Source organism: Wyeomyia smithii, chromosome 3 (assembly GCF_029784165.1).
Source record: "Wyeomyia smithii strain HCP4-BCI-WySm-NY-G18 chromosome 3, ASM2978416v1, whole genome shotgun sequence".
NCBI classification, from domain to species: Eukaryota; Metazoa; Arthropoda; class Insecta; order Diptera; family Culicidae; genus Wyeomyia; species Wyeomyia smithii.
Window position 1 is genome coordinate 256,483,035 of NC_073696.1, and position 20,270 is coordinate 256,503,304.

A 20,270-nucleotide genomic window follows, 5' to 3' on the forward strand; every position below is an offset into this window, starting at 1 on the left:
GTGACCCATTACTTTTTTGACTTTGTTACGGTTTCAGAAAGTAATTTTGAAGCAGTCAATTTTCATGATCAGCTCAAACTAGAAATATTCAATTTATCATTGGTTTTAAACATATTTTGTTTTAGTTTTTCATCTACCCTCGTGCTACCTTCGTGCTCACACCTACTCTTCCTTCTTTTTGCTTTTCCGTATAGTTTCCACACAGACTAACAGACGTAACACTGGAACTTAGCTCCATCGCCGCAAAAAACGTTCATTTCAAATTTTCAATCGAATAACAGTCATCGCGCGAAAACGTCGTCCGGGGCGCTGTCATGCAATCTCATACATATTTTGTAGTTCCCCATTTGACACATTCAGTAACGCTGGCGCTGATGTCGAAATACATGACGCAGCGCGAATAAAACAGCAGATGGTGCTAGTGTTACTAACGTAAAGTACTGCAATCATCCAAACGATGATTTTATTGGAAACTTGTTCGACGTGTTATGTCTGTTAGTCTGTGGTTTCGATATAAATTTAACAGCTTTACTTGAAGTAATCTCTTACTTACGCCCTTTTAAGTGTAGTTTTTTCTAACTTTATAACGTTTATTTCCGTAATTCGTTTAAGGTTTGGGTAACTTAACTTAAGGTAACCTAGCTCCATCGCCACAAAAAAAAACGATCATTTCAAATTCCCAATCCAATAACAGTCGATCATTTAAAAATATCAGGATTATAACAAATCTTGATATTTTGTTACGAACTTTTTGTATCAACTTGTGTTCTAAACTTGGTCTCGTTAATAGTTAAAATATCTAAAATCCTATCAAAATTACTTACTAATTATTACAAATTATAGCAAGTTTTGTAAGATTTTTGGCAGAAAAAGATCAGAATTAGTTACAATGTACAATCACAGACTAACAGACATAACACGTCGAACAAATTTTCAATAAAATCATCGTTTGGATGATTCCAGTACTTTACGTTAGTAACACTAGCACCATCTGCTGTCGTGTTCGCGCTGCGTCATGTATTTCGAAATCAGCGCCAGCGTTACTGCATGTGTCAAATGGGGAACTACAAAATATGTATGAGATTGCATGACAGCGCCCCAGACGACGTTTTCGCGCGATGACTGTTATTCGATTAAAAATTTGAAATGAACGTTTTTTGTGGCGATGGAACCCGGTTCCAGTGTTACGTCTGTTAGTCTGTGGTACAATATTTTGTTGATTGAATAACAAATTTTGTTATAAATATGCTTCTAAAAAACATTCTTTTGAACATTCCAGCGTATGATAACAGAATTTGATATAATTCTGTACTTTTCATCATTCTGGCATATCAAGAATATTGCAGGCTTTGTTATTTCTTTCAAGTTCAGATATATTTGTGATAGCCGTTTGTTATAATCGTTCGATCGGGTACTAACGTAAAGTACTCCAGTACTCGTCCGAACGATGATTTTAATGAAAATTTGTTCGAAGTGTTATGTCTGTTAGTCTGTGGTTTTCTGTTGAATTTACTTACAGTAACTAGATAAATTATTCCAACGTACAAATTTTCTTTTTTGCATAATAAACTGGCTTTATAACTAATAATTTTAATAAATTTCACTGTAATAAATTGGTTTTATAATTCACGTTCGATTTTATCTCTTATTATTATTCTTCTGATTCTTTGTTTCCGTTAACTGTCACTTTTGACAGGCTACCCAAAATCGTTTACCCGTTCCAGCTACCCAACTCATTAGACCGACGTCATCTCTCGAGGTTAGCCCAGCGGTGTTGAGAAAGGCTTTGCTTTGCTTGGTCATTATGGCACACTTTTCAATACTGTAGAAAAGCTGGGTTTATATAAGAAAAACGAAGAAATTCACCATTAAAAACCACATGTGTGAGTATTTTGGAGAATTGATAGCATCGGCCATCTTACCCAACGGGTGCGTTTTGTACGGTTCTCCCTTACGTTATTTTGTAAACGGTTCATAATCACAAAATATGGAGTAATATGTCTTGAATCAGAATCGGCGATAATGAAGAAATAAAATAACAAAGACTCTGTTTACTTACACTGAGATGGTATACAAACATTCTCACCTAAAAATTATTTTCAATAAAGTTATATTTGAAGTGATGCTACATTACCTAATCTTAAGCTAAAACAGTTCACCATCAAATCACTGAAAACGAAAATATTCGTCATCCTCGTGAGGTAGGATACACAAACGGTTGCTAAGTGATGCAGCATCTTCAAAGCAAACCTTTTATTCTACCGGCGCCTACTATTTGATCAAAACGCTTTTCGAACCCACATACGGCTTTCGATACACCCAAACCAAACGAACCCTCAAATTAAGCTCCAAACGAACGGAGAAGTAAACAAACATACGCCCGTTAGCTTGGCAATCGAGATTCCACTGTGGCATAGGGACAATGTACGCCTAAATGCGTACAACAGAGAAGTAGTTTTTCGAAAGAGAAAAAATCTAATTTTATTATTATTATTTGTAATTCAGAAAACTTCAAAAATGTGATAGTCTGCTTTTGAAACGTTTATTCAGATTACGAATGCTTTAGATTTCAAGTACTGAATGTGCCTTAAACATCACAATGATAAGGTTCATAATTTAGCCTGCAAACTGCCATAACAAACGAACTCAGTACCTCTCCTGCTGCATCTCGGTAGCTATCACCTTCGGCGGCTTATTCAACCCATCGATAACGGGTGGCAAGTTGCGACTGTTGTTCAAGCTGACCAAATCCTTTACCGGTTTGGAACCAGCGCTGCCTCCATTTTCCGCCCGGGGGACATCTCCTTTGCTACTTTCGACCGTCACCGGAGTAACGTTCATCGTTTTCGACGTTGATCCCTTATAATACATGAAACCACCACCAATCGATCCGATCGTTCCAATTATGATTGTGATCCATTTAACAGCTGCGTTGAATTTTAGGCCACTATTAGAAGAATAAAAATTTGTAAACCATCCTTTTTCACATTACATGTAATACTAACAGAAACAGTTGATACTTCAACTGATTGGTCCAAGTTTTATTCAATGCTACGCCTTCCTCTACCCAGAACATGGGTAACAGCAACGTTGGTAGTTGACCGAGAATTTCGTGATCTCTCACAGGTTCCAATTGTAGATTGAACTGCAGACGTTTCCTTCCCACCACAGGAGTTCCCGACATCTACGATTAAAATAGAAGTTTAAAAAAAATATTCATGATCTAATCTGCATTCCGATGAATACCAGTTCGAAGTGAATGTAAATGTTGTGTTCTTCGTCATTCGGTTCTAGTCCTTCAACATCCTGCAACAGCTTCGGATCTCCATCGATAAAATGTGGCTTGGAACCGTAGATTGGAGCCCCCAGGCAGGGGCCCAAATCCATAGTTCCCTTCGGAGGGCAGTCATCCGGTGGATCCCGACAGAAGCAGTGATTTTCCGGTTCGTTCTGAAGGTATTCATCGATTATTTGAAATATTCATGGTACCTAGATACTTTTTACCTTCAAGTCCCCAAAATCCAACTTGAACAAACTCATCGGCATCCCGTCGTATTTAGCTTTACCGATATAGTGCGCCCCCATTGATCGGCAAATATCGGGCGACCAAGCCCACAGTTTGTCATTCTTCGTCAAAAAAGGAGGGAAAATGGTCGAATCAGTCCCAATGTACTGATTGCAAGAGTCACCATCGTATATCTCCATTTCGATTTCATCGTTGTAACTCACGACTCTTCCCAGGTCTCTAACGTTCTTCACTCCCCGATAGACAACCCACCGACCTGCATCCGTTCCGTTTCTCTGCATTAACCCGTTAGTAAATTAAAAGTAAATAAAATCGTATCTTTCGATCTCACCATTCCAAACATCGAAAACTTGAAATGCGTTTCATTCAGCGGAGCCATCAATCCCTCGGACTCCAGTCCGGAGCAAAGCGCCTTGGACGCGAAGTCCTGACTACCACAATCGACCGGAAAACCATCGAACAGAAAATCCATCGCCCGTAGAGTCTGGAAGCCGTTGATCGGTGCGAACACGATACTGGCCCCCTTCGATACCAACGGCATCATGGCTTCGCGATCTCGTTGCACTGTTAGCAGTGCGCCCAGTAGCAATAGATTCGGCACCGTTATCATCTCTTCACCTGTGTACGCTGATAGATCTGGCCGGAATATGAAGGTATTCTTCAGCGTGAAGGTCAACGTGTCCTCTTCTACGTTATCTTCCGTGTCGTACTTCTCCTTCCACTCCCTGGAATAGCCAACGATAATCTCAAACAACCTGTTGAAACCTTTCACTACTCACTCGAAATAGAACGGCCCGATATCCTTGACGCGCGGCTTACCGCCACGCATTATTTCGTCCGGGTTGGTCACGTTGAAGATGTGAATTTTGAAATCGAGCGGGAACGGTATCTTTTCGAACATTCCGCGCATCTGGGTGCCTGGTTTCAAGAGTACATTCTGAAAAAATGGAAAATCCACAGAGTAATGAAATCAATTGCAACATAATTTATACAACAAAAGTTCTGGTCTTTTATTTACACTAAATGACTGCTTGAATGACAGAACTTCAAGCCTAATACCTTCGCAAATTTTCTTGACAAAAATGCGTTTTGACGTTGACTAACGTCTATATCGAAGTTAGGCCCCTGAATTTGAAAATCTAGTAATTCAACCAGAGAAAACCAGGGAAAAGTGGTCAGGTTTTGAGCGCTTATTTTGCAGTCATCTATAATCAGGTTTTCGAGGTTTTGGCATCAATCGATCAGAAATTCTTTTACGGTTAAATTTATGTAACAAAAACAAATTATTTTTTGAGATACACTATTGAAAAATTAGTAATCAATATCGATTGTCTAAATCATACCGCGCAGCCAATCACTACCTCTCTTCCCAAGCACAGTCGACACTAACGGATACAATCGATCTGACTTTGTTGTTATTGTTGTGGTCACTTTCTGTTTCCGATGTTTATGCTGCTGCTAGCGGAAAAAACCTTGCAAATATGCATCTTTTTGTTGGTGTTAATTTTACGACAGCGGCCGGCGCCCCATCATTTTGATTCCAAAACTGCACCAGCGACATGCGGATGCTAGGTGATAGCAGCTGAAAGGAGGAAAGACAAGAGTACCGGTCATCTCGTGCCGGTTTTACTCGTTATGCTGGTGGCTGTTAGCAATAAATGGCACTGCAAAATACTAAAATGGCTGAAATTCTGGACGGACTAACCAAAAACAAAAATGTATTCGGCTGTCGGCACCTGGCCCCTTTTGGTGCCTCGAAATTTTGTTACAGAAGCGGCTAATTGAATTTTCTGTTTTAACAAATGCTGCTGCAAGCGGAAAAAACCTTGCATAAATGCATGTTTGTGTTGGTGTTAATATTACGACAGCGGCCGGCGCAGCTTTCAAGAAACATTTGTCTCTACCATTCCATCATCTATGTAGCCCCTCCCTTTTTCTAGTTATCTGATGAAGCCTTGGTATAAAACGTATCGTTCGAACATTTCACCCCATCAGTTTCATTATTAAACCGTACCGGATACATACGGACGCTCTGTGTTAGCAGCTAGAAGGAGGAAAAACAAAATAGTACCGGTCATCTCGTGCCGGTTTGACCCGTGATGCTGGTGGCTACTGCAAAATACTAAAATGGCTGGAATTCTGGACGGAAACCAGTAAACAAGAAATCGGCAACTGGCACCTTTTGGTGCCTCCCAGTTTTATAATAGAAGCGGTTAGTTGAATTTTATGTTTTACAATTGCTGTTGCTAGCGGAAAAAACCTTGCAAAAATGCATGTTTATGTTGATGTTAATTTCACGACAGCGCTAGGTGTTAGCAGCTGAAAGGAGGAAAGACAAAATAGTACCGGTCATCTCGTGCCGGTTTCACCCGTTATGCTGGTGGCTGTTAGTAATAAATGGCTACTGCAAAATACTAAAATGGCTGGAATTCTGGACGAGAATAATCGGAAACTGGTACCTTTTGGAGCCTCGAAATTTTGTTACAGAAGTTTTGTAAAAGAAGCGTTGCAATTCCCTCTACTATTTGCTTCAATGGAATATTTTTTTTTTTTTTAAGAATACGGTAGTCAACGTCATGCGGTCGTATCTTGAATACCACCCTCCTACTTTTTTCAGAGTAACGTTTGCTTCTCTTTTCTCACCATTTAGTATTGAATGTGTCTCTCGACCTGATTCGAGGTAATCTTTTTTCTTCGCTATTTGTATTTTTCGTCAAATTTCATTTATACATTTTTATCCTTTAAACCAGTTTCCGGAAAATTCTACTGTAATTCTGGATAATTGATATTTCATTTTTTATTGGCCCTGCTGACTTATCCTCGATATAGGAAAATATTCGACTATCAGGAATTTTATAGTCTTTTTGTCTCTTGCAAGTTTTTATTACTTTTTTTTTTTCAAATGCGTTTTGAGCCAAGTTTGAAATTATCTTCGATTTAAGACTTTAATTCAGTTTGGTAATGTTCAGAGAATGCATTTATCTGAAATTAGGAAAAAAGGTATTCTTCGGATGCAAGCATTTAGTGTTCTTCGGCAATCATGAACTAAGTTCGTTTACATAATTTGGTCTCAAATGTGGTTCTTGGTCAGATTCGAAACAAGTTCTTTCCTCGACGTCTGTGACCTGTAAATGCCCAAATTGAATTGTATCGCAAATTCGCGGAAACAATCTTCTAACGGTCAGAAATGATTGCAAAATAAATTATTTCGAAATTTACGAAAACGCTTTTATAACCATAACCTTATTCCGAATTCAGCTCAGAATGGCGAGAACACTTGTTACAAAAAAGATGTTGAACTGAAGCAAGAAACACATCCAAAGACTAGAAAATGGTTTTCAAAGTCCACAAAAACACAAAAGTAGAAATCGTTGAACTCAGAAGAGGTCGAAATGTAGAATAGCCCAAATTGTGCTCAGAACTGCAAAAAACTTTTCTAGGGGAGTAATAATTAAATGTCCTAGTTTTTTGAATTTATAACTTTTGTTCTTAACGCAATGGATAATGGTAGGCACGCAAAAATGCTTTACGCTGGCTTCAGTAAATGATTTGACCGAGTCGACATAAAATTATTACTCTTCGAACTACAAAAATTGGATTGACGTACTTCTGTGTTGGCTCCAGTCACATCTAACAAATCGCAAACAAATAGTGCGCCCTATTTTGTGTGTGAATGACATTTCCGTAATGCTTAAAAATTATTATTTACGCAGACGACATGAAACTCTTCATGGGAATCAGAAATTTTAGCAACGTTGGAGAATGCCAGGAAGAAGTTCTCCACTTGGTATCGTTGATTGTAATACATTACATTGATTTTGGGTGTTTTCGGTAATATAAAAAATTGAATTGTTCCAGCCTTAGGTGAACTGTGTTGAATCCACAAATGGCCAAATTGGAGCCACCACGTGGTTCACGTCGAATTTTCAGAAGCACAAGGCTCGTTACGCAATCGGCCTTGGACGCGCCCGCATGACTTGCCTTCCTATCGAAACCGATGTGCACTGAGGCAGTTTAAGGAGCGAAAATTTTTCAATCCGAAATTGATAGTCCTACATTACTTGGACAACTCCATATCTACGCACTGCAACGCACTTTAAAGTCCAGACAATGGCTACGACAACCTTCCAAAGATACTATGTAGGATCCATACCCTATAATAAATGTTAGCAGGCGAGTCCAAGAAGTGTTCTACCTGTTCGGTTTTACCGTGTCAACAAAAACCTTCCGCCAGCGTATTCGTAGTAACATGTGATAATCTATTTATTTCACATTAAGTAAATCATCAAGACCAAGTAAGGAAGTATAAACAAAGCCGCAAGGTTACAGAGTCCGCTTTGATAAGCGGTTGGTCGTAGGTTCGAATCTTAGTCAAAGAGCTTTAACGTGGGTTTATTCTCAGGCTCTCCACTTTATACCCTTCCTTCAAACCGAATTCTATAGTACACGCAAAACTTTTCCTTATTACTTTAGAAGCAATAGCGCAAAATTGCCTTTTAGGTAACAAATCCATTACTTAAAAGGCAATAAAATTCTTCCCCAGTCAAGTAACAACACATACTGTCCTATATTTAGCACGTGGTACGAGAGTACGACTATCTAATAATGGTCGTTTCAACCACACGCAAAATTTTCGAAAAAATGTTCTCTCTTCGTCCCAAGTCAAAAAAAAGTCGCATATGTTGCACATGTTAGGCCTCTGCTAGGCTGAATGCCAACGCGAGCGATCGGGCGAGATTCTTGCCGTAGGTAAATAAACAGCCGTAAGTAGAGCTATTCATTAACCTACGGCAAAAATCTCGGCCCATCGCTCGTGTTGGCGTTCAGCTTGGCAGAGACGTTACAAGTTTCTTTAATCTCTAATTCATCCGGTGTGCGTGTATTAGTTCGCTCGTTGTATGCCTCCAGAGTAGCGAAAAAACAGAGGTCTGACGTTTAATGAGTATCCTGCATCCAAAATCTTAATCCAATATGGCGTCATTTGTTCAGTAAACAACTTGAAAACCATGGTTTTTCTCGACCGCAGTGCAGTTTTAACATTAAGATATATTACCGTGTGCATGGTGTTACCAAAATTATCACAATAATGATTGTCATTACTGGCAAATTTTGTCGTGTCTTGCGATGTCAGTGGTACCGCAACGTCAGTGGTACCACAATGTCAGTGGTACCGCTATAAAATTTGGTAACGCGACTTTTATATCGGATTTGACGTTTATAGCATAGCCCTGCGAAAAAATATGACAAGAGCTGCCAAGCAGCATTTTCCCCGTCATAGAGTATGCAACCTTCGATGATTTCAAAGACTTGAAATGCGCCTTAAAATGACATGACGATCTGTAAACAGCACATAATCATTGGTTCATGGAAACTCATTTGGACCAGTTTGAAAATACGAAACTTGTGCCCATCCAGAACAATATTCGCAACTTCAGCAACTCTGGTCAGACAGTATTACATATTTCCATTTCAAGTAAATACTGTGGGACGAAACGAAAGTGTTTCTAATTAGACATTTGAGGTTGACGGTTGAGATTCTGATTATGTGTGGATAAAGGGGAAAAAAATAAACCAGGCTGTATGTTCTCCTGCAGAAACACATACAAGCGTATGGCCGTCATAATTTTTATTACTTTTTGTTTATTACATTTTGTGTATAATGCGCAGTCATAAGACACAAAAAGTAATAAAAAATTGCCCTAAATTAATAAAATGTTCCCCGTTTGCGTTGGGTGTGCCCCCGTTGACTTTCCTCCTAACAAAAATAAGCTCCTTTTTTAATTTAATAAAACTAGTCTCAGCAACGTATAACAGTTCTCTTCAGGGAATTGTAAATATGGTGCTATATTGGCTGAAGGAACGAGGTTCCGATAAGACTTCTTCCTCTTGAAAAAATATAAGTCCTACTCATGATAAAATTGAACGGAGGTAAAGCATTAAGAGCCTCTCCAGGGAATTGTGATTGTGACGCGGTGTTGGTAGGAGAAACGAGGTTTCGATAAAACTTCTTTCTCTTGACATAATCAATCCCTCTTAGAATAAACCTGGCCAAAGAGGAACGTTAGGTGAGGTTCCTCTCCAGGAAATTATAATTTGGTGATATTGGTAGTGTCGACTTCAGGAGTTTATGTGAAGAACGTCTTTCTATTAAAAAGGGTTAGATTCCTCGGGTTATCTTAACCGACGTGCAAAGGTCCTTTTCGTATTCGAAAGGCTTAAACACGCAAGGGACAACCTCTGAAATCTAACGTTCGGATGAAGAAAGATCTACGCGAGTTCGATTTTGCTAGTGGTATGATTCTATTTGGTAGCAAATCGGGTTTATATACAAAATTTGCAAATTGGAATCTTATGAACTATGCCTACGCATGGAAGAGAAAATGGGAGAGAAGATTCTCCTAATCTTCGTAAGAGAACAAAAGAGAACGCGGCAGAATTTCCACTCGCCTAGTCAGGTCAAATTTGCCTACCCTTAATCCGGTACCTGAACGGGAAAAAGGTTTCGAACGTTATCGGCTCTTTCTTTACACGCGCCTACGACAACATTCATTCAGATAGTTACAATGTTTTACAAAACGCCGGACTTGCATTCCCTATTTCCCTACTTAAGATAATAATGCGTACGCAGACGCGCCGGCTGATAATAGGACTTATCGCCCTTTTCTTTAAGCAATATCCGCCCATAATTCACATAGTCATTGACGCTGGCTAAACCTAACAGACTGAGAAAATAGACCGCTTACGATCAGTGCACTCGCACGGATCTAGAAATTCTATACCTGCTTCTAATCTAGCACCCACGCAAAGGGTCGGTCTATGTTGCAATCTCCTCTATGAAGGGAACCTATTTGCGATTATTTTTCTACTCAAATCTTCCTTCCAAGAAACAATAATAAATGAGTTGCTGAATGACTATATTATCACGTTCTAAATAATGCGTTTGCTACAGGTAGGATGGAAAGAGACACAGTATGGTAGCGCAGTAAGCTTGAAACAGAAAGGTAAAAACCTCACACAAAAGTACGGATATAAATGAAAAGCGTATCGTTTATTTCAATAGTGATACTTCCAATAATATAAAGTGCGGAGTACAGGAAAAACCTGGGCAATATCACAATAGATTCACTTTTCAGGAATTCGAATCATTGAATCTTGTTTTCAATTTTTTCTCCTATATGACAAAAAATCTAAGTTAAATAAATCACCGTTTTATTATTTTTCATTGCATTTTTTTTATTTCCCGGTTTCCTGGGAAGCTGAAAACCGTCGGGAAATGGGCGCTCTACATCCGACTCGAAAACGGGATATTTACTTATTTTCTTTAACGAGGCTTTAAAACAGGGTATATTGTTTGCTTCCATGAGCTCAGTTAGACGCATTTGATGTCTCGAACGTAAAGGTTTTTAGGAAAGTTTGAAACAACCCTATTAGAACCTAATGAAAACTGATGTCTTGATAGAAAACATGCTGGTAAAGGCAAAAAGAATGTGCACTACAGGTGGAGCAGAACGCCGATGGTGTATCATTGCAACGGTATACTATTTCTATTCGTTTGCGAACAAGGGAAAACTGCAATGCTGATGGTGATTAACAGTTTATCTTATGAATATGGTTACCGTAAAAATTATAAATTACTCGAAAAAATTAACTTTTCTTGCAAAAATTGGAAATGTTTGCAACGGTTGTAAGTTATAAGTTATTTTTGTTTCAATTATATTCTCGATGTTCACTAAATAATCGTGACCGGCATGATATTGAAAAAATAAATTCCTGAAAATACAAATAAATAGAAGAGCAAGAGCCGGCAAATGCTTGTGAAGATTTAATCACATTTTTTTACATTTCAACATTGTTAGATGATTTCTTTTTATTTTCAACTTATTAAATAGTACACGTATATGAGCTGCCTTCGTAATACAGTGAATGTAATTTTTGTCAAATGGAAAAACTTGTCAAGCAAAAAACGAAAATAAATCATTTTAAATTTCAACTTCGTTTCAATTGTTGATTACTACCATTTTTTGCTGGAACTTGTTGATAATTTTGTTTAACATATCTTTTAATGTTTCATTATTAGTGAACGGCTTCGAAATTATTTTCAGAGTAAGATTAATATAATAAATTTGATCAGTTTTGTTATATATATTTCATCATTGAATTTCAAAACCCGAACATGCACATTTTGTTCATATGGTCTGTGCAAAATTTCAGCTCAATCGGACATGATTTAGGGGTGCCTCAAAGCGCTCAAAGCAGTGACCCTCGGAAATCTGCCAAGAGGGAAGAACATAAAATTGGAAAAATCGAAACTTTTCTCTCGATGCCAAATGACTTGAAAATGCATAAAACGTCGAGATCTGTTTTTTTCTCGAAAAAAAATTTTTGGCCGCAAATCGACCTTTTGAAACTTAGCCGTTTTCTGGGCAACCAAAAGCTAGTTATGGAATATTCTGAAACTGGCTTCTGGTCATCTTCACAACTCGTTCCAAATTAGTTGTAAATCATTTTAATGTTTATTAGGTATCTTAAACTTGACCGGTTTCCTTTTTTTGCCTTTATTGCTCTAGAATACGGTTTTCGAAATAACTAGCGTTTAGTTTTGCCAATAACCTGCATCTTTTTATCTTTTAGGCTTCTCTGATCTCTTAATTTACTCAGAGAATATGAAATGATCGGAAAATTTCCTGTTATTATTATGTATTTTTCAACAAATTGGGGAGTAACTCTTGATTCAACTGTTGATAATTTCATGGCGAATTTTTACCGTTTTGTATAAGATCGTAATTTTTTAACAACAGTTTTAATATTTTTTTTTTTGATATCCTGCAATTACGTTGTTCCCTCTAAGGATTATTTTCTTACCCCGCACTTGAAATTTTTTGGAAAATAAAATGATAATTTTGCGTTGCACTTGATTTAGGTTTTATTTCCTTCTGCTGTTATTCAGGTTTTCGGTACTTTCAAAGGCAATCCTCGATTTTACTTTTCTAAATTTTACTTTTCTAAAGCATTTCTCGGCAATTTAAAGTGTAAGTTTGAATTATTTAAATTGAATGAACCCAGGTTTCTTTTACGTTTTATAATCTAAAATACATAAAAAAAAAATAACGTTTCGCACTCTGCCTTCTGAATTTTTTTTTTTAAGGGGGGATTTGTTAGTAGCTTAAGTATTTATGATAAATATTAGTAAATAATGAGTATGTGTGTCCAAACACAAATGGTGACTTCTCAACACTGTTAGAAATTTGTAATTTTAATTGTTAGGATTTGTTTGCTTTCGCAATTAGGACTTATCATTCGTAGGGATTTAAACCTACTTGTCAGAAAAGGGGAAGTAAACTTACAACTAACTTAATTGCTAACTTATTGGCTATAAAGAGAGCTTATCGTAGCAATTGGTGATTGCAAAGATTTTTGTCGAAAATTGTTAATAATTTTATTTGACATAGCTTCTAATGGTTCAACACCAGTAAGTCTATGTAATTCGAGTGTACCAAACCAAGGAGAACGCTTTAAAATCATTTTCAGAATATTATTCTGAATCCTTTGGAGCGTTTTCTTCCTTGTTGAACAGCAACTTGACCAGATCGGTACAGCATAAAGCATTGCTGGTCTAAAAATTTGTTTGTAAATCAAAAGTTTGTTCTTTAAACAAAGTTTAAAATTCCTGTTAATGAGAGGATATAAACATCTCGTATATTTGATGCACTTGGCTTGTATACTCTCAATGTGCTCTTTGAAAATAAGTTTTTTATCATAAATTAGTCCCAAGTACTTAACCTTGTCGGACCAACTTAAAATAACCCCATTCATCTTGACAACGTGATTATTGTTTGGCTTGAGGAAAGAAGCCCTAGGTTTATGCGGAAAAATTATCATTTGAGTTTTAGAAGCATTGGGAGAGATTTTCCACTTTTGCAAGTAGGAAGAAAAAATATCTAAACTTTTCTGCAATCGACTGCATATGACACGAAGACTTTTTCCTTTTACGGAAATGCTTGTGTCATCGCAGAACAATGACTTTGTGCATCCTGGAGGCAAATCAGGAAGATCTGAAGTGAATATGTTGTACAGGACTGGACCCAAGACTGAACCTTGAGGTGCACCTGCTCTGACAGGAAATCTATCAGATTTTGAATTCTGATAGACAACCTGCAGAGTTCGATCAGTAAGATAATTTTTCAAAATTATGATTAGGAAAATTGGAAAATTAAAAGTTTGCAATTTCGCAATCAAACCTTTATGCCAAACACTGTCGAATGCTTTTTCTATGTCTAAAAGAGCAGCTCCAGTGGAATAACCTTGAGATTTGTTAGCTCGTATCATATTAGTAACTCTGAGCAATTGATGAGTTGTGGAATGCCCATGGCGAAATCCAAACTGTTCATTTACAAAAATTGAATTTTCGTTGATGTGTGACATCATTCTGTTAAGAATAATTCTCTCAAACAGTTTACTTATTGAAGAAAGCAAACTGATTGGTCGATAACTTGAAACTTCAGCTGGGTTCTTATCCGGTTTTAAAATTGGAGTAATTTTTGCATTTTTCCATAATTTGGGAAAATATGCAATTTTGAAGCAGCAATTGAAAATTTTCACTAAAAATTCCATTGTGCTCTCAGGGAGATGTTTGATTAGTATATTAAAGATTCCATCATCACCAGGTGCTTTCATATTTTTGAAATTTTTAATAATTGATTTAATCTCATTCAAGTTAGTTTCAATTATTTCTGCAGGTAAAAAATTCTGGGAAGAAATTAAATCAAATTGACGTGTGACTTCATTTTCAATTGGACTCACAAAATTCAAATTTGAGTTATGAACACTCTCAAACTGCTGAGCAAGTCTTTGAGCCTTTTGTTCATTGGATACAAGAAAACGTTCACCATCTTTTAAAACTGGAATAGGCTTTGAAGGTTTCTTAAGAATCTTCGACAGCTTCCAAAATGGTTTTGAATATGGTTTCAATTTTTCAACTTTTCACTTGAGCCTTTGGAACAGAACAATTCCTGGCATCAACAATTGCACATTTTAATGCTTCCAAAGCGGAATCAATATTCACTTCGTTTTGCAAATCAAGCTCATTATTGAAATTCCTCTCAATATGAGTTTTGTATCTTTCCCAATTAGCCTTGTTATAATTAAAAACAGAGCTCATAGGGTTTAAAACTGATTCATGAGATAAAGAAAAAGTTATTGGAAGATGGTCAGAATCAAAGTCAGCATGTGTGATCAAATCACTACATACATGACTTTGATCTGTCAGCACCAAATCAATTGTTGAAGGGTTTCTTACAGAAGAAAAGCATGTAGGACTATTCGGAGACAAAATAGAATAGTATCCTGAAGAACAATCATTGAATAAAATTTTGCCATTGGAATTACTTTGAGAATTATTCCATGAACGATGTTTAGCGTTAAAATCGCCGATTATGAAAAATTTCGAACGATTTCTGGTGAGTTTTTGTAAATCACCTTTAAAATAATTTTTGAGCTCGCGTGTGCATTGAAATGGTAAATATGCTGCGGCAATAAATAAAATCCCAAGTTCAGTTTGAACTTCAATTCCCAAAGTTTCAATAACTTGCGTCTCAAGATGGGGAAGAGCACGATGTTTGATTCGGCGATGAATAACAATTGCAACTCCACCGCCGGAACCCTGAATCCTATCATATCTATGAACCACGTAATTGGGATCATATTTTAATTTTATGTTAGGTTTCAAAAATGTTTCAGTAATAATTGCAATATGCACATTATTTACTGTTAAAAAATTAAAAAGCTCATTCTCATTGGCCTTCAATGAGCGAGCATTCCAATTTAATATTTTAATTGTTTTATTTAAAATCATTGCTAAATTTTAAATTAAAAACAATTTTAATAGTAAAATTTGTGCCTATTTGAATGGCTTCAAACATTGATTTTGCCTGCAACATGGCGTTCATAAGATCGAACATTGCCTGTTGAAAAAAAGAAAGTTTACCTGCCGTAATAGGCCCCAGGCAGTTGACATTGGAAAAAATATTTTCGGCAGCAATATTAGCTGGAGTGATAGGTGTACAATTATTTTCTAGCGTGTTTTGCTTACCCATATTAACGGTCATTTTCGAACTACCAACACTAGGCGGTATAATGTTCGAACTACCTGTAACCTGTGCATAAGTTAAACGGGTATGCAAAGGAGTAGGTATACTATGCGTCACTGGTACGCTTGGAGAATTTTGTTTTGAAGTTGGTTTTAATTGAGAAATTGAATTTTGTTTACCTTGCCTTGCCTTAAAAATTGCTAAACGGACTGGGCATTGATAAAAATTTGACATATGGTTGCCGTTACAATTCGCACAGCGAAAATTTTTACTCTCTTTCACAGGACATGTGTCCTTTTTGTGAGAAGAGTCTCCACAATTAAGACATTTTTGGTCCATGTTACAGAATTTGGAACCATGGCCATAACGTTGGCAAGTACGGCATTGGGTGATATGCTTTTCACCTCCGCCATACTTCCTATAAATTTCCCACTTTACACGCACATTATACAAAGCATGTGCTTTTTCAAAAAATTTTAAGTTGTTAACCTCATTGCGGTTAAAATGAATTAAATAATTAACAAGGGAAATTCCAGTTCTCTGACTGTTTTCGCCTCGTGATTTTTGTTTCATTAGAATTACTTGGGTAGGGGCTATACCAAGTAATTCTGTTGAAGTAAGTTTGATCTCATCAACGGTTTGATCGTTGGTGAGACCTTTCAAGACAACCTTGAACGGCTTGGCGTTCTTGGTGTTGTATGTAAAAAATTTGTACATCTTGTCAGTTAAATACTGAACAAGACGATCACGACCCTTTACTGAGTCGGCTAATAAGCGGCATTCACCTCTACGGCCAATTTGATAGGTAACTTTAACGTCAGAAACAAACGTTGAAAGTTCCTTTTTGAATATACTAAATTCAGAAGAAATAGTTACCACAATAGGTGGAACTTTCTCCTTTTTAAAGATTTTATATTTTGTATAGTTTCATTATTGGTAACTTCCATTTCACCAGCTTCTTGCTCAGGCAAAATATCAAAAGGATTGTCACTACAGACACTCGAAGTGTCAGAAAGAGATGCCTCTCTTTTCCTCCCCGCAGCGATGCGAGGTTTCTTTTTCCGTCCAGCTATTTCAGGTGATACGAAAAAAGTTAAAACAAATGTTAAATTCAAAAGTAGGTAGTCTTGAGAAAGAATGATGGGAAAAAAACTTTCAGGTAGTCTTTAAAAGACACACTGACAAAACACAAACTTTGAAGCTATAGGCAGTCAAAGACCAGTCCACAAGCAACCGAAAAAACGTCTGATCTGTAGGACAGTTCAAGACGCACTGATCTAAAATACATATTTTTATTCAGTTTGGGTTTACTTTTTTCTGTCTCTTGCGTTTTTTCTCTGTAATGTAAAGAAAATACTTTTCTATAATCCGATTTTTCGAATCGTTTCGGCTTAAATTCATTATAATGTTCTTTTACAAGTCTATTTGTTATTTGACTTAGAGGAAATTGTTGTTGCAAAATTTTTTTTTGGCTGCTGGAACGCAAGCAATCATGCTTGTATATCTTTTTTCCACCCTCAATGCGTGATTTGTTTTCTTTTTAACTTGTGGGGAATTTTTCACCTTCACAACCATTTGAAGCACAATTTTTTATTGCCCTAAAATTTCACATTTTCTGAGCTTTAGAAACGCTTTTAGTTTAAGTTTGAGGTAATTTTTATAATATCAAAGTGAATTTAGAACATTTTTCTTAATTTTTATTTATATATTTCTGATGTTTTTATGGGTTTATAATCAGGACAAAAAACATGAAAAAATACCTCTGTTTTCTACATGTTTTTGCCCTGATTTTTTTTTTCATTTTTTAGCTTTTCCTTTGGACACGATTGTTGCAAAACAACATTTTTAAATATTTATATTTTGTCTTCAAATATGTTGTTCTGCCTAATTTCGACTAAATTTTATTCGTTTAATTCGTGATAATTATTTCAGTAGTTTCTTGGTCTCTTGTGACTTTAGTTAATGGTTCATGGCTAGGCCAAGAGTATTTGTAGAATATTCACTCTTTTCTCTCTGTGAGTTATAGCCTAAATTGGATTTCTTTCTTTGCGATTTGCTCTTTCAACGCGGATCTATTTTAAACCCTGTCTGGTCTATAAAATCGTCTCAGGATTGATTTTTTTTTGGGTTTTGCGTTCTTGGTTATTTTAAGGCAAATGTATCGTCTTTGTATCAGGACATTTTCGACCATTTCATTATTTTTTGTCATTTCTGGTCGTCTAAATCTTATTTTGTTCACTCGTTTTATTTTTTCTGGTTTCTAAATACCTTTTCCTTTTTTGGCTCTCAGGTGTGTTTTACGACCAATTTCCGAATCATTTACGGGCAATTTTAATTAAGTTCTTTGGCCTCCTGTTGGCGTTTGAGGTTTTTGAGATGCTCAAAAAATTTGCAGCTTTTAATTTTAAGCGTAATTGTGAACCATGCTTAAAAGCGCTTTAAATTTTTCACTTAAGCATTTTTAACTAATTTTGATCCAATTTGAGAATATATTTTTTCAATTATTTAATTGGAATCAAAATTTCCAACATGAAAGTAAACTTTTAGAATTGAAGGTTGAGAAAAGAGCTACAACTTCAGCCTTACCTGTTTCAACATAAACTTCAACAACGATGGAAATATACCAAAACTGAATGTTAGCCCACCAACCAGCGTACAAGCACAAATGATTGTAATCTTCTTAAAATTCAAATCCTCCAACTTCATGTTGCAACGGGGGATGGAAACTGTTTCTAGCTTTTAGTGTTGTTTAGGATTATAGTCACTGATTCACTGATTACTCAACTCAATTTCAGTTATTTTGTATGTACATACACGTTTATTGATTCCAAAAACCACGTTCACATTTTTTATTCTTATTTTACTTGAATAAATCGTCGTAATAAAAAATAAGATTTTTTCAACTTGTAACTCACTCTACCCCCAATTCCTTGATGTAATAATTGTCACTCAATGAAATTTTGCAATCTCAACGTTTCGCGGACCGATCAACCTAGGTACGTTTAACTTTACCGACTTCCGAACGATAACTGTTTTACCAATATTAAGCTAATCATACATCCAGCCCTATCGATGCCGATTCATACCGCAATACTGCGGATTATAATTTTAGCTCGAAAGTATAGTCTTTTTTCAAGTTCAGTGCTGCTGAGACACTCCCTAAGCACCCTTCGACCCCCGCCGCATCGTTGCTATCATCTATTACAAGTATCGGTTCCCAGTGGGACGACCGACAACGTGTCAGTCAGAGGAGGAATTTGCTAGAAAATGCACTTTCATGTGAGTAAAAACCTACAACAATATGCATCGGTTCCCATTACGCTTTTCGATACAGTTGATGAAGTTTTTTTTTTCTGTTTGCAATCTTTAACGACCCTGCGGTGTCGATACACTAATTGGCTGTAATTATTGGGACCGCTTTACAAGGGTGTAGTACAGTTTTTGATGATAGCTATGCTACCAATCTAACTGTCACGGTTCAGATTGAGACGTTCCGCCCATTCCAAGACGATTCCGAACCAGAACGCAATTGTGGGCAAAATATAATTACAGTTCCAGTTTGACATTGATTTTTATTAGAACAAAATTTTTAACCATCTACTAAAATAGTTTGATCAAGTGAAACATCAAACGTCATTTGTTGGAACCATTTTTCACAAAATTTTGGTGATCACAATTTCCAACATTCAATTCATCACTTCGAGTCCCAATACAATGTATCTCACAAATCAATTTGCATATTCCTACACCATCATTACTAGTGGTATTTCGAGGCTTCAGCGTTGAATATCAAATAACATTCAATGATGCCTCCAGGTTTATTTGAATTCACATCTGGAGCTGAACTGCAGCATATTTGCTCCCTACCTTTCCCATTCAAACATTTGCCAAATTTCATTATTGTTTGTATTGTTTAAAAGTTCATAAGCTAGAACACTCAGCCTTCGGTGTTGCGAATATCAAACTCCTCAATAGAATTCTTCCAGCAATACAAGTTAAGCTCCTCGTGTAACATAACATAAATTTCAAATGCAGAAGTAACGTCTCTTATCCGCCTGAATCGAACGACGTGAAAGTATGCATATATTTACTATGGAAAGCTGCAGTTTACTTTCGGCTCCCGAAAGGCAGTAGAAATAATACCATGAATGCAATTAAAACATTCTTCCTTCGACCTGACGGTGTTCGAAAAAGTCGTAACCAATGTAAAACGTACGAGAAGGATACCTACACGGATGTTGAATATTTTCCTGCGGAAAATTTATTAGCACCAGCTGAAACGATGCAATTTACCTTCACAGCCGGGGCAACCAGAATGCTGCATTTTGTTGATGGTGTGAAATAGAGAACATACAAACAGGGATGACTCAAACGTGCTGCAGATGAGTCCCATACCTGGAATGTGTTATATGTTCTACAAGTGAGGCTACAAGACAGAAATCACATTGTATGACGGTTCAGATTTTAAATAAGTAAATTTCGAATATTTGTTTTTTGTTTTATTAATTTGAAATTTAATTCTGACAATCCTAAAATTCTGAAAAAAAAACTTGGAATTTCAAAACCGTTCAATTACGGAATACAATAGACACGAAATCCTGAAGGCCAACAGTTTCGAATTCAAAAAGTTCATCAACAGGTCACCTCAAAATCTTAAA

The 20,270-nt window shown here is 36.6% G+C and overlaps 1 protein-coding gene across 2 annotated transcripts; it reads right to left on the reverse strand.

The window, feature by feature from the left end:
• Positions 1–2,455: 2,455 nt before the first annotated feature.
• Positions 2,456–18,688, reverse strand: LOC129732144 (sensory neuron membrane protein 1). 2 transcript variants are annotated; one of them, XM_055692703.1, is made up of 7 exons: positions 18,528–18,688; positions 4,306–4,463; positions 3,858–4,251; positions 3,505–3,801; positions 3,247–3,450; positions 3,006–3,184; positions 2,456–2,947 (listed from the first exon to the last, which is right to left on the reverse strand). In XM_055692703.1, exons 2-7 carry the CDS (start codon positions 4,434–4,436, stop codon positions 2,647–2,649), a joined length of 1,506 nt encoding a protein of 501 aa, XP_055548678.1. In that variant the 5' UTR covers positions 4,437–4,463; positions 18,528–18,688; the 3' UTR covers positions 2,456–2,646. The 2 variants fall into 2 exon arrangements, with proteins under 2 accessions (XP_055548678.1, XP_055548677.1); XM_055692702.1 differs by having other exon boundaries at positions 18,199–18,688.
• Between the last annotated feature and the right edge of the window lie 1,582 nt (positions 18,689–20,270).

Excerpts from the sequence above, each read along its gene's own strand:
- LOC129732144 (XM_055692702.1), bottom strand. The coding sequence starts at position 18,318 with ATGAAGTTGGAGGATTTGAATTTTAAGAAGATTACAATCATTTGTGCT. Across the intron at positions 4,252-4,305 it reads ATCGGGCCGTTCTATTTCGA|GGAGTGGAAGGAGAAGTACG; the intron begins GTGAGTAGTGAA and ends TGGCTATTCCAG. Across the intron at positions 3,451-3,504 it reads TGGATTTTGGGGACTTGAAG|AACGAACCGGAAAATCACTG; the intron begins GTAAAAAGTATC and ends GAATACCTTCAG.